Raw genomic sequence first — 13,090 nt, 5'->3', positions numbered from 1 at the left:
ACCGCAGCCAGTGGGGGGACAGCTGTCACCAGAAATTGTGAAAACTCGCATTTTCTTACTGAAAATTATAATTGACCAAAGGATGCACGACATCCTTAAATTTCACTTTACAAAATGTAAAAGGGCCCCAATAATAAGCTCAGAACAGAATAGCACCAAAATTGTGTAGTCCTTCTTGGCTCAAGAGATCGAGTAATGGTCAGAATTGTTTGTTTGTATTTATTTCCATATAAAAAGATAAAATATATACATGCTCAATTTAACATAACATACAGATCATATGGAGGATGGCCCATTTCAGCGGTATTAATCTAATACCGCTGTTCTTCCATGGGGTCCTTTAAAACATGAATACATGCATATAAAGCAAAGATACAAACATATACACAAAACTTCAACAACAAAAACAAAACAAAAAAAACAGCAACAACAGGCAAAATGATTATGGAAAACCGAGATACAATTGAAGATTTGATTTAAAGGACTGAATCGTTGAACTAGACGATAAATTAATTAGTAATGTGTTATAAAGTGTAGCCCCCCTATACAAAAATGTCCGTTTACAGCTGTTTGAATTTGGTTTTGGGAGACTGAGATTATTTTCAGTACGCAGAGAGTAAGGGTATGATTTACGAGAAAATTGTGTTTTCATATAATCAGGTGCAAAATTATTCAAAACTTTAAACATCATTACGTACATATGTTCCTTTTGCCGGGTATTTAAAGTCTTCCATTTCAAGATATCATGGATGTTTGAGGATGAAGTATGCAAATATGGATCGATTTTTAGAATAATTCTTCCTGCACGATTTTGTAGCTTTTGCAATTAATCCAAATACTTTTTAGATGCAGATTGCCAAACAATATCAGCATAATCAAAGTGTGGAAGGATAACCGAAGAATATATTAAATTTAAACTAGATTCATTAACAAATATATCACATCAGCATAATGAACACCCATGACTACAATGAGCATGCCTGCACGATACCTCTTTGTCAGAAATAATAACTGTCAAACATTATAATTAATTAAGGAGCAATTGGAGCCCAACTTGACTCCTATATATATATATATCATGTCTTCTTAAATAGAGACTTTTCAAAATAAAGAACCCACAAAAATAAGACTTATAAGATTCTTACCGCCTTTAGTGTTTTTTATAATAATAATAATAGCGGTATGTTTACCCAGGGTAGCCACTTCAGTTCCGAAAACTGTTCGCCCAGCCGGCCCTGCTATTATTAGCCCGACTTTAGCTGGACTGCGTAGGTGCTCAAGCATTCAAGGAATGAATCCTGCCGGGAACCCATTCACATCACCTGGGTCGAGTGCAGCACAGTGTGCATAAATTTATTGCAGAAGGAAAACACGCCATGGCTAGGATTCAAACCCACGACCCTCTGTCTGAAAGGCGAGAGCCAAAACTACTAGACCACGACGCGCCCACATTTGGCTCCTTTAAATATAATGTCTTCTCAGAGACTTTTGGCTAACAATGAAAGTTTGTTGACCTTTTGACCTTTCCCTGACCTAGTCTTGACCCTTTATATCTTCTGGATAAGTACTCCTGACGAAGAGTTATCAAAATCGAAAATAAAAACTACACACATGCATAAAAACACGAAATATGAGCTTTCTTAACACCTTCAGTATAATTTACCATTTACCGAAAGTTTGTTGACCTTTTGACATTTCCGGTCATAGCTTTTTAACGGGAGGTCATGAGTATATGGTTTTGCAAACTTTCTTGTTCAGTATAAAAAGACAAACAACTTGATGTGTCACTCGACAGAATTGGGACAATTTGAAAAATTGACCCCTATTGACCCAATTTTGACCCCTTACATAATCAAGATGACCATTACAAATTTGTCACCAAGTTGAAACTTGTTCCTTGTGATATAACCAATCACATTAAAGTGAAAATCATACTTTGCCAATTTGTCGAAGTAGCTGGTAAACCATGACATATGCTGCCTGACTTTACACTTAAAACAAACGAAATAAAACTCCGCTACCAAATAACTTGTACTCATGAATAAACAATTTATGTAACCACGCATATCCATCATTGTATATAAACTTGAGGATATTTCTTCAAACAACCCCTTCCCCCCCCCCCCCCCTGAGGGGGGTTAAAGGGGTGTTTTTTTAGTTTTGGACACGGGCTGCGCGTGCACTTTTTAAGGGTATCAAAAACACAGATTTTCTATAAAAAAAAGAGGTTGTTTTGAAAAACTGGTCAATGGTCAATCACATGGTTAAATGTATTTAGGATATGTTTTTTTTCCGAAGCTTTTTTTGTATAAGACTAGCCAAACGTGTTTAGGGTATGTTTTTTCCCCCAAGCTTTTTCCCCTGGGTCATATTCTGGCGACAACTTGTTTAGGGGCCAAAATGTGTAAATAAAGCCCGCGAAAAACTGTGCACACAGAGAAAAACTAGTTTAGGGGGTGTTTGGAAATAATTTGGCCACGCGTGTGTACAGGAATACATTTGACTGCCCCCCCCCCCACCACGGACAAAACCTTTCTGCAGTTTTCTTCTGTAAAAAAAAGTGGCAATAGAGAGTATGATCATTTTGCATGTACAATATTTCATTCCCTAAAATGTTCATCAGACTTTTCCTAAAATTAATCAAACATTTTGGCTTTATGGATGCGCAGGTTGGTGTGTGGGTGTAAAATGTTTGGATGAGTGTGGAAGGGGGCGGGAAGGTAGTCCTGGTGCATGTTCATACCTTATGTAGGCTTCCTTCTGTATCTCCTATGAATGCCATTGTGTGATGTCTTTCTATGGTGGTCACAATGGAGGTTGAAATCACATCAGGGATGATGATGATGGGTGAGGCAGAGAGGGGATTCGTTGCACTGACATACCTATACAATATGTAGCCATCTTGAAATATACCTCTACACTGGTACCAATCCGGGGGTGTGGCAGGATACTGTCAGGTAAAAGTGGAAATTCACTTAATGCGTTTGGTGGGCAGGAAAAGACAATTTAGACTATAATAGTGAATATATTCAGCAAAATCGATTTATGTCGTGTTGACGTGTAGGTAGAAAACAAAAATTAATCTTTTGTCAGGATCAAGGGAGGAAGAATGCACGACTACTTGCGTTCTTTTGGGGGCATGGACAGACACTTTTCAAATTTTACTATTGTTTGCATTGCTTTATCAGTGAAATGTATATTTTAAACATGAGTGTTAACGCGGAGGATTGTCCATTGTTCATGGGGGAGGGAGACTTATATTGTTGCGCCCCCCCCCCCCGCCATCAAAAGAGACAATTATCTGCGATGACGTACCTTTATACCTCACAAAGTAATGTTAAAACAAGGCAAACGCCAAGCGTTGTCTCGCCTGCATATTGCAGTCATGAAGAGACTGCATGTCAAAACTATGCTAAATAACTTCTGAGGCTGTCAGCAGTTTTGGGGGTGAATTGTGGTTCTGACAGTTAACATATATGCATTAATGGTATAGGCCTACTTTATCCCTAGAAAATCAGATAACACTAAGAATGCTGTTAATACTATGAAGCTATAATTATTTCCATGCAAGTAAGGAAATGAATGTTAGTGAAAAAGAATGTAATTTATAATAATGTGAGTAAAATTGTAAAATTAAATTAATTATTAAGGTGTAATGAAATGCCAATCTTTAGCAGTATGTTGGATGATGGTAGGAGCATAACTTTTCTCAATTTGTTTTGTACAGTCTACAGTATTACCAGAACATGGACATACAGCAAATGTGAAGGGTAACATTTAAGAAACTTTGACAGCTTTTCTATTGTACCATTGGCAAATTTGTGTGAACATTATAAATGGTGCCAAGAACTATAGCTCATTAAATAAATAACAACAACAGTTTTAAGGAATAAACAGGTAAAATACAAAATCTGGTTCAGGTATAGAGAGTACTGAGTTCTGAAGTAAAATGTTAGTGTTAAAAAGTATAAAATTATAAAGTTCATGTCATTAGAGGAACAAAGTAGTGTGAAAGTTAATTGACCTTTGACCTTAATCAAATTCAACTCTCATTCGAACCTGACGTACACCTTCAAGAGATGGACCTCTGTTACGAGTTTGGCGATCCCACCTTGAAGCTATAGAAAGTTATTTTGTGTACAACACAGCTCAGTACCAGTCATGGAAAGTTCATTGACCTTTGGCCTTAATCAAATTCAACCCACATTCGAACTTGACCTGCACCTTCAAGAGATGGACCTCTTGTATGAATTTGGCAATCTCACCTCGAAGCTATAGAAAGTTATTGTGTGTACAACACAGCACAGTGCCAGTCATGGAAAGTTCATTGACCTTTGACCTTATTCAAATTCAACTCATATTCGAACTTGACCTGTGCCTTTAGGAGATGGACCTCTGGTATGAATTTGGTGATCCCACCTCATAGCACAGTGCCAGTCATGGAAAGTTCATTGACCTTTGACCTTTGACCTTATTCAAATTCGACTCATATTCGAACTTGACCTGTGCCTTCAGGAGATGGACCTCTGGTATGAATTTGGTGATCCCACCTCGAAGCTATAGAAAATTATTATGTGTACAACATAGCAAAGTGCCAGTCATGGAAAGTTCATTGACCTTTGACCTTATTCAAATACGACTCATATTCGAACTTACCTGTGCCTTCAGGAGATGAACCTCTGGTATGAATTTGGTGATCCCACCTCGAAGCTATAGAAAGTTATTGGGTGTACAACACAATTGTTGACTACGACGACGCCGGAAATAGTGATACCTATGTCTCGCTCCGCTACGCAGGCGAGACAAAAACTGATACATTTGATTGTTCAAACTTTATTCTTTGCCGAGCCAGAGCTCCGGATCGAATTGCAAAAGCTATTGCAATCATTTTGCAGACTATCTCCTACCTGGTTCGAAATTTTGTCTTTACTTAAGGCCCCGGCTAATGTGAATAAAGACCAACGTGAAATTTTGTTTGAAAAAATAAAACAAAAAACATCTGACATTTTCCCTTCTCAGGCTTTCTATATATCATGGTCTCTTCCATCTCTTATTTTCTTGTCTAGTTTCCCCCCTTCTTTTCACTTATTTCTCTTTCCGGTTTACTTTCTTTATATAATCCTTTATGCTTTCTGATGCTCGGGGGGGGGGGAGGGGTGAGCATGATGGATCCTACATGGAGCGGGGCAACAACTTTTGAGAGCTGCTGTTTACTGTCAGGGTCTTTTGTCACATTTTCCCTCATTTCTGGCGCGTGTGTGTGTGTCTATGTTGATGTGAGAGGCGGGGATGCATGTCAATTCGTCACGGCGCGTCCCTTGCACTATATTCCCGACCTTTCGTTAGAGAACGCGAACGCTTATTTACGACGCACAGTGGCCCGGGGCGAAACAAAAGTGCGCCAAAAGTTATTTTGGGCAATTTTAGATTTTTAATTTTTGTTATGCCCAGCTGAAAGACAATACTTTGAAGAATACTTTAGCAAAATATTTCATTCCGGAATTTGCATAAAGGCTGTTAATCCTACCTCAAATCGTAAAATGTGACATTTTGCGAAATGTCGCGTATATGACAACCAAGTTGAAAAACAGGCCATTTCACAGGAGGTTTTTCATGTAGGAATCTGAAATGGCTCCCACATAATCCTGATATATTTTTTTTTCGTGTGAAAGGGTTCAAAGTAGATAAAAGACACCTTTCAGGAGGTTTATAGGATGATTATTCCTCGAAATAGGCTGGAAATTCATGTTTTTTTGCATTTACATTACAAACATTTAGATTTCCGTCTAAATTCTATAAGGATCATTTTTCCCGATGTCCAAGCTTTAAGTCGATACCAAATTTAGCTGCCCGTTTTTGCCCGTTGTCATGTTAGAGCCGATTTTACTTGACACAAGACCCCAAAATCCTGTTAAAAAACGGTCATTTTTATACCGCGCAGTTATCGTAGCGCACCGTATGGGTGAACATTGCCGTTCGCTTTTGCACGGAGAGGACGATTCCCCTTCCATTCCATGAACATGACATGAATTCCGGGCATAATGTAAACAAAATAAAGGTTGCTGATGCAAATAAGGGCTCTACGGCTACAGCTCTTCCAGAGTTAAAACTTACTTGAAAAATAATTTCAGTCAAAAACCCTCATAGTGATACATTCGTGGTGTTATATACTCTGCGTTTTACACAAGTCAACACAGCTTGGTAAAGCACGGTTAATATTTTTTTTCAGATTTTAACGTTTTTTTTTAAATAAATCTAATTAATGATCATTTTGATGCCATAAAATTATTTTCGGCATCTCATACACACTTTTTAGGCATGTGAGAAGCATAAACCAACATTCACTCTGGTCAATCTTAAAGTAGCACATAACACAACATTTATATACTACACATTGTTTAGCGTAATTTGTCTTTTCACAGATATGTTTTAAGTAGCCAATCAAAATTTGGTATCAAGGTGACGTCATATCGGCTTTAGATTATGTTCAGTCGATTCTACGCCCAAAATCATCCATAATCAACATGTTAAAGTAAAATACTAACACGGAATATAATTTTGGCGCACTTTCAACTCATTCTGGCCCACTGTGCGACGGTAGTTGATTTTGGGAGAGACTTTTGGGCCCGTCGTAAAAGGCTGTCCTGCAATTTAAAGTATGTGACATGAGGATTTTGTTTAGCTTCCGCATCTGCAACGGAAACATCAATCTGCAGTTCGTGTGCAAAATACTATGGTAACAGCGACATATCCGATTTAGGACGACTTTCCAGAGCAACATGCAGTTCCTCCCAGAGCTCGAGAGGCCGCCCATTACATGGTAGGGGCATATCGTGTGTGTATGAGGAGCAGGGAAAGGGGAAAAACGCAAAGTTGGGTGAGTTTCAGACGAATAAGCCTATTGCATAATGCTGTGTACATATCAGCGCATGCGAAATGGTTCAGCTGGAGAGGTGATCTGACCCATGGAATCAATTGCCAGTGATCCACCAATAATCCACATTAGATGCAACATCGATTCGATGGACTATAATGATTTATATCTCAGTCTGAATTCAGTAATTTTTCCTCACTCAATATGTACTCGATTTGTTTGAAAATCCACCTTCTTATCCATGTCACAATCTACAGTTCGGATGTCTCCAGCCAGCTGGAGTCATGATAGTCATGGTAGTACAGTCCCGCCGCGAGCTCAGGCAGGCAAATGGCATGGCATGACATGCTGGTATCGTATGAAAGAATTTTGCACACGAAAAGCAAGATCTATAGGGCCTGTAACACAAAGCTTAGCAATGATTGTAGAACATTTTTCTACGTTCGATTGTATTGACTATAATGTACAATCGATCTTCAAAATCGAGTCTATGATTAATCGTTAACTTTTGTGTTACCGGGCTCTAATGTCGCGTTGTAGAGGTTTGCGAAAGGTGGCTATTTATCATTACTTGGGGGATATTTTTGTCTGTTGTACTTGTATATCCGTACATCTCCTAGTTCCCTTTCCCCTGTTTTCTTTTTCTCCCCTGTTTTGTTTGCACTGGGCTAGCCCCATTCCCTTGGGTCATCGCATGGTTTATAACTTCACGTACACAGAGTTATGAAACCAACATCTCAAATTTTGACACCCCAGAGGCCCGTTGCAGAAAGAGTTGCAATCAATCGCAACTCTAAAAATAACGCGCAACTTGATTTTCAACCAATGAACAGCGCGCATTTGGGACTTGCAATTGATTTTTTGACTTGCGTCTAAACGCAACTCTTTCTGCAACGGGCCCCAGGTCTCGTAGGAATGGAGCTACATTTATCTTGAATCCTTCCCTGATGTCAAATTTCACAAGTTACAGAATCTCGTCAGATTTCAATGTTGCAATGATTTTTTAAGATAACGTCTGTACGATTTTTGTTTTAAATCATTCATATTTGTTAAGGTTAGAGTGCAAGGAAACCGAGGGCACGAATGCTTGGTTCTGGTTCCATTCATTAATAAATCGTTGTCGGGATGCATGTGGGGGCAAAGCAAACCTACCAGTCTGCTATAATCGCGAGAAGGAAAACCTTGACAAACCTGTGCTGATTTAGATACCATTTTAATTTGACTATATAAATATATTGATTTACTCCAAAAAGTAAAAAAGAACAATCATTCATGGTCATCGAATTAAAACAACTTACTTTTCTACATTCACTTCCCTCTATGAACATATTCTCGGTGCCGGTGTCCGTTCCTAAAATACACCCTAAGATGGCATCTTCGAACCTCTGCTGGACATCGATCATCTTATACACACAAAGAGAAGACGAAGGTGAAGATGAAAATACCGCGTACAATAAGTCATCCGTGGTGTTGATATTCATCGATTCAGCTAACTGGGATCCTGCTGGTCCAATGTAAGCTGATTGAATAACATTTTGAGACCCATCCAGTCCGCACTGCAGCTTTATCTCCGTGTACGATGCAAAGTCTTGGTCGGGTGAATCAGAACAAATACGTCCTAAATAAGTTTCCTCGTTTCTTGATATAAAAACGTATATAAAGTCCTCGTAAGAGATCATATGTTTGGACCGTGTTGAATCGTCAGTAAAGACATACGCTGGTATGTATTGTTGTAATTGAAGGTCTGTAAGACTGTACTTTGAAATGCTACTAAATTCAGAAACTGCTCCCCCGCCACTTATCGCAATGAATAAGTAAAACGATTCACCATGTTTAGGAATTATATATGTTTCATAGTCCGCACCAAGAGCAACGACTCCCACAGTTGGTAGGTCTCCTGGTGCCACTACTTTCCGAGAATTATATAAATCTCTCGTGACCGATACATCATCCAAATTCCTTGTCTGGCAATTATCACCACAGCCTCCACAAGTAATCAGCGTATAGTTCTGAGGTGTTATAACAGTTATTAAGAGTTTGTTATCATTAAAACGGTCGTAATTCGGAAAAGAACACATGCCAGTGTCCACAGTCTGTTTGAGGTTCAGGTGTGCGTCGAGTTGGTAAAGCCTCTCTCGTGCTCCTATATAGATGTCGCCAGTGATGTTGTTCAAGGCGATGTGGTTGAATGGTAGATTGGAGTCAGAATCAGGAGGTGTAAATGAAGATACCAAGTAGGAGGACAGAGGAGCTGATTGGATTGATTTGGAGTGAAATATTATGAGACCCAGATAGAGCATATATGCTCTCTTCATATTATGTGGTCTATTTTGCGCCATGTCTTATTTTTCCAGCATCCATGCTTCCTTGTTTATTCACAACCTGCATAAAAAAAAGTGAGTGAAATAACATTTTATGAAAAAAAATGAAAAATGATGTTGAAAATTTGATTGTTCGAAATAGACATGAAATGAAATATTCCGAAATTTTGCTTTGCCCAATTGATCACGGGCCTGGCAGCCGCTGTGCAGCGCCAGATCGACGAGACTCTATCCCTTTAATCGTTGGAACACCAAACAGAGTGACGTTTCCTATTGTTGGTTACGTGCTTTGCATTCCAAGTATGCAAATCAGTTGGAGAGGCGGGAAATTTATTTAAACTGTGTGCAGTCATGGAAGAGTCGTTTGAATCATTGACCGTTTTCAGCACGCAGCGGACAAGTCACGCTTCTAAATCCTCCTCGTTGGACCTATGTTTTATTGTAACTTTTTCTAGCTTAGTGACGTCGTATAGCTATAATTGTACACTAGGTAAGAGCCATATTATGGCGGAATCCTCAGACAAATTTGTTTTGGGACCATTACCATCCTATGTTAGAAAGCCAGATAATAACTTATCGCCTAATGTGGACTCAGTCCCAGTAACTAACAATTCGGTAAATCCTAACCCACAAGGGCAACAGTTTCAAATCATCAGCGCCGATGATATATCGGCCATTATAAAAGAGGCTGTGGGTGGAATTAAGGATTACGTTGATCAAGCCATAGCTTCTCAAAAAGAAGCTACATCTAAAGTGATCGAATCAGTTAAAGTGAATTTCAAATTCAAAGGTAATAAGCTTCAATTTGAATTTAACAATTCCCAACTTGAGCGTGTCCAAACCGCGACGAATGCGATCAAGAAGGGAGATACTGCTTCCGCGATTTTAGAGCTCCAGAAAGTAGAAGATGATATCCTCAAACGCAACAAGCTCATTAGGATTGCAGACAAGTCTGAAGATGGTTGGAAGGTGGTTGATGAGTACTTATCGGAGGAACTCGCAAGTGATTCCGATGACGACAAGAAAATCAGAGCTGCTCAAAACAGAGCAGCTTCAAAACGTAAGAAGGCTAAGAGTAACAGGTCCAAGGCTACACCCTACAAATCCCAACGTCGGCCTCAGGAAACTTTCCCTAATCCTGATGCTACTTTTCGTAGCTATATGTAACAAGGTCGACCTCAATTTAACCAGGTTCATACTTTAAGATCATTTGACTTATGCTTCGGTTGCGGCAAGTCGGGACATTGGAGGAGGAATTGCCCGAATACCAAACCCACCAAAGAAGGCACAGGCCTCTAAAGATAGCGGATTTGGTAAGCATAATTTTGACAATTATAGACATGTTTGAAGCATTCCTCTGGATATAATCCCATAGCATGAGTGTGAGTACGTGGTACCAATGGTGTGAAGTTAATTGTTTGAAGGTCGTGGTTCGAGTCGGAATTTCACAGATAATCATAATTATGGTAAAACATATCTTTCACTTTAAAATGATTATTGAATAGACCTTAAGAAGGCAAATTCTACTGAGAAATACTGTCATGTTGTACGGGTCTTATATAAATCCTAAAAATTGTCATTCTTATAAGAATCAAACACATGCATGCAATGAGCACAATATCTTTACTTTCATTGGATATCAGTATGTTTGCTCGGATTCTTATTTTTCAGCATTACCTGAATTAAGCGAAAGAGTCGAAAGAGATCTGGAATCGGACAGGGGAGAGATGAATCGGTATGAAATAGAAGATTACAGAATCAACTATTTTGAATACGAACAAGGTAGAGCTGAACCCATTGTTAGAGGAAGAATGAAAGCCAACGTTGACTTCTGGAAATTAATAGGAGCCACAGAAGAAGTAGTGAAAATGATTCAATTTGGTTATAAGATAGCCTTTCTTGAGACACCCCCTCCAAAAGTGTTTCATAATAACAAATCAGCCCTTGAGCATACAGACTTCGTTTCTGAAGCTGTTCTTGAACTATTGAATAAAGATTTGATTTCCAAAGTGAGTTCCGTACCAGAATACGTCAATCCTCTTACAGTTTCTGTTCAAAATTCTGGCAAGAAGCACCTTATCTTAGATTTAAGATATATTAATCAATACGTTTGGAAACAAAAGGTATGCTTTGAAAATTGGAATATAGCACTGGAATACTTTCAAAAGGGTGACTACATGGTTTCCTTTGACCTTAAGTCGGGTTATCACCATATTGATATATTTGAAGAACATTGTAAGTATTATGTTTCAGTTGGAACTTCAACGGAGTTATTAGATATTTCTCTTTTAAGGTACTTCCTTTTGGATTGTCGTCTGCTCCATATATTTTCACTAAAACAATCAGACCTCTTGTCAAGCATTGGAGGAATAAACATGTTTTTGTAGTTATATTTCTAGATGATGGTTGGATTAGAGCATCCTCTTTTCAAGAATGTAAAGAAATTGCCACAGCAGTCAGAAATGACTTGTTGAATGCGGGTTTAGTGCCTAACGTAGAGAAGTCAGTATGGATACCTACTCAGAAAATTGATTGGCTTGGTTTAACGTGGGATTCTAAAAGTGGCACTTTACATGCATCAGATCGTAGAATTGTTAATATTTTGGATTTCATACACGATATGATCACAGAATTACCACACACTACCGCTAGAAAATTAGCGGCCTTTATAGGTAAAATTATTTCCTTGCTACCTGTAACTGGACAGATCGTACAGTTGAGAACTAGATTTTCATCAATTGCTGTTGCCTCATGCAAACACTGGGACAAAGAAATTAATCTATCCACACGAAATGATATCATAAAAGAACTGTTCTTCTGGAGAGATAACGTGAAGTCTTTAAATGTACGAAATATTTTGCATTATTCTATACCACAGATACTTGTCTTTTCAGACGCCAGCCATATCGGGTGTGGAGCTTGGTCAGCAGAGTGTGGCGGACTCAAATTCCAACACATCTGGTCAGAAGAAGAGCAAGGTAAAAGTTGTCCCAGTGTTTGCATGAGGCAACAGCAATTGATGAAAATCTAGTTCTCAACTGTACGATCTGTCCAGTTACAGGTAGCAAGGAAATAATTTTACCTATAAAGGCCGCTAATTTTCCAGCGGTATAGTGTGGTAATTCTGTGATCATATCGTGTATGAAATCCAAAATATTAACAATTCTACGATCTGATGCATGTAAAGTGCCACTTTTAGAATCCCACGTTAAACCAAGCCAATCAATTTTCTGAGTAGGTATCCATACTGACTTCTCTACGAAAACATTGCAAGGTACTTTATATTTTCGTTCAATGGAGGATCCCCATATAGCAAAATAGAGACAGCCTTTTATGCTTTAAAATGGCAATTCGATTGTTCATTTAATACAAGGAACAGAAGTAACCCTTGCGAATCTAAGTTCTTGAAATTGATTTTAGAAGGGATCAAGAGGATCCGAGCAAGACCGGTGAATAGGAAAGAACCTATTACCCCTGACATGCTTTTGAGTATCGTTCATAAGTTTGACTCGGGATCTGTGAAAGATCTTCGTAATTGTTCTATGTTATTGTTAGCATATGCAGGATTTTTAAGATTCGATGAACTTTCCAACATTAAGCTTAGTGACATTGAATTATTTGACACTCATATGAAAGTTTTCCTTGAGAAAAGTAAAACTGACCAATTTCGAGAAGGAGCCTGGGTAATCGTTTCTACCACTGGAAAAGCGACATGTCCAGTAAATATGATGCGCAGATATTAAGAGAGTACACAATCTATATCTAGAGATGAAAATGATTTTGTGTTCAGGCCTCTCACCTTTTGTAAATCTCAGAATTGTTACAAACTCGGAAAAGGAAAGATGTCCTATTCGAGATGCAGGGAGATTTTCAAAGAAGCTCTGGAAGCTATCGG

The 13,090-nt window shown here is 38.6% G+C and overlaps 1 protein-coding gene across 1 annotated transcript; it reads right to left on the bottom strand.

Annotated features, from left to right (window-relative positions):
* Positions 1 to 4,049: 4,049 nt before the first annotated feature.
* Positions 4,050 to 9,220, bottom strand: LOC135157349 (plexin-A4-like). The gene is made up of 2 exons (XM_064112581.1): positions 8,173 to 9,220; positions 4,050 to 4,118 (listed from the first exon to the last, which is right to left on the bottom strand). Exons 1-2 carry the CDS (start codon positions 9,211 to 9,213, stop codon positions 4,050 to 4,052), a joined length of 1,110 nt encoding a protein of 369 aa, XP_063968651.1. The 5' UTR covers positions 9,214 to 9,220.
* Between the last annotated feature and the right edge of the window lie 3,870 nt (positions 9,221 to 13,090).

Source organism: Lytechinus pictus, chromosome 17, assembly GCF_037042905.1.
Source record: "Lytechinus pictus isolate F3 Inbred chromosome 17, Lp3.0, whole genome shotgun sequence".
Lineage (NCBI taxonomy): Eukaryota > Metazoa > Echinodermata > Echinoidea > Temnopleuroida > Toxopneustidae > Lytechinus > Lytechinus pictus.
Note: the sequence above shows the minus strand (reverse complement) of the source record. Positions and strands in the feature narration are given on the sequence as shown.

What these genes read in the sequence shown, in the direction of transcription:
- LOC135157349 (XM_064112581.1), bottom strand. Translation starts at nt 9,213, where the DNA reads ATGGCGCAAAATAGACCACATAATATGAAGAGAGCATATATGCTCTAT. An exon ending in AGGGAAGTGAATGTAGAAAA is followed by an intron (nt 4,119 to 8,172) that starts GTAAGTTGTTTT and finishes AACTTTCTATAG; the next exon opens with CTTCAAGGTGGGATCGCCAA.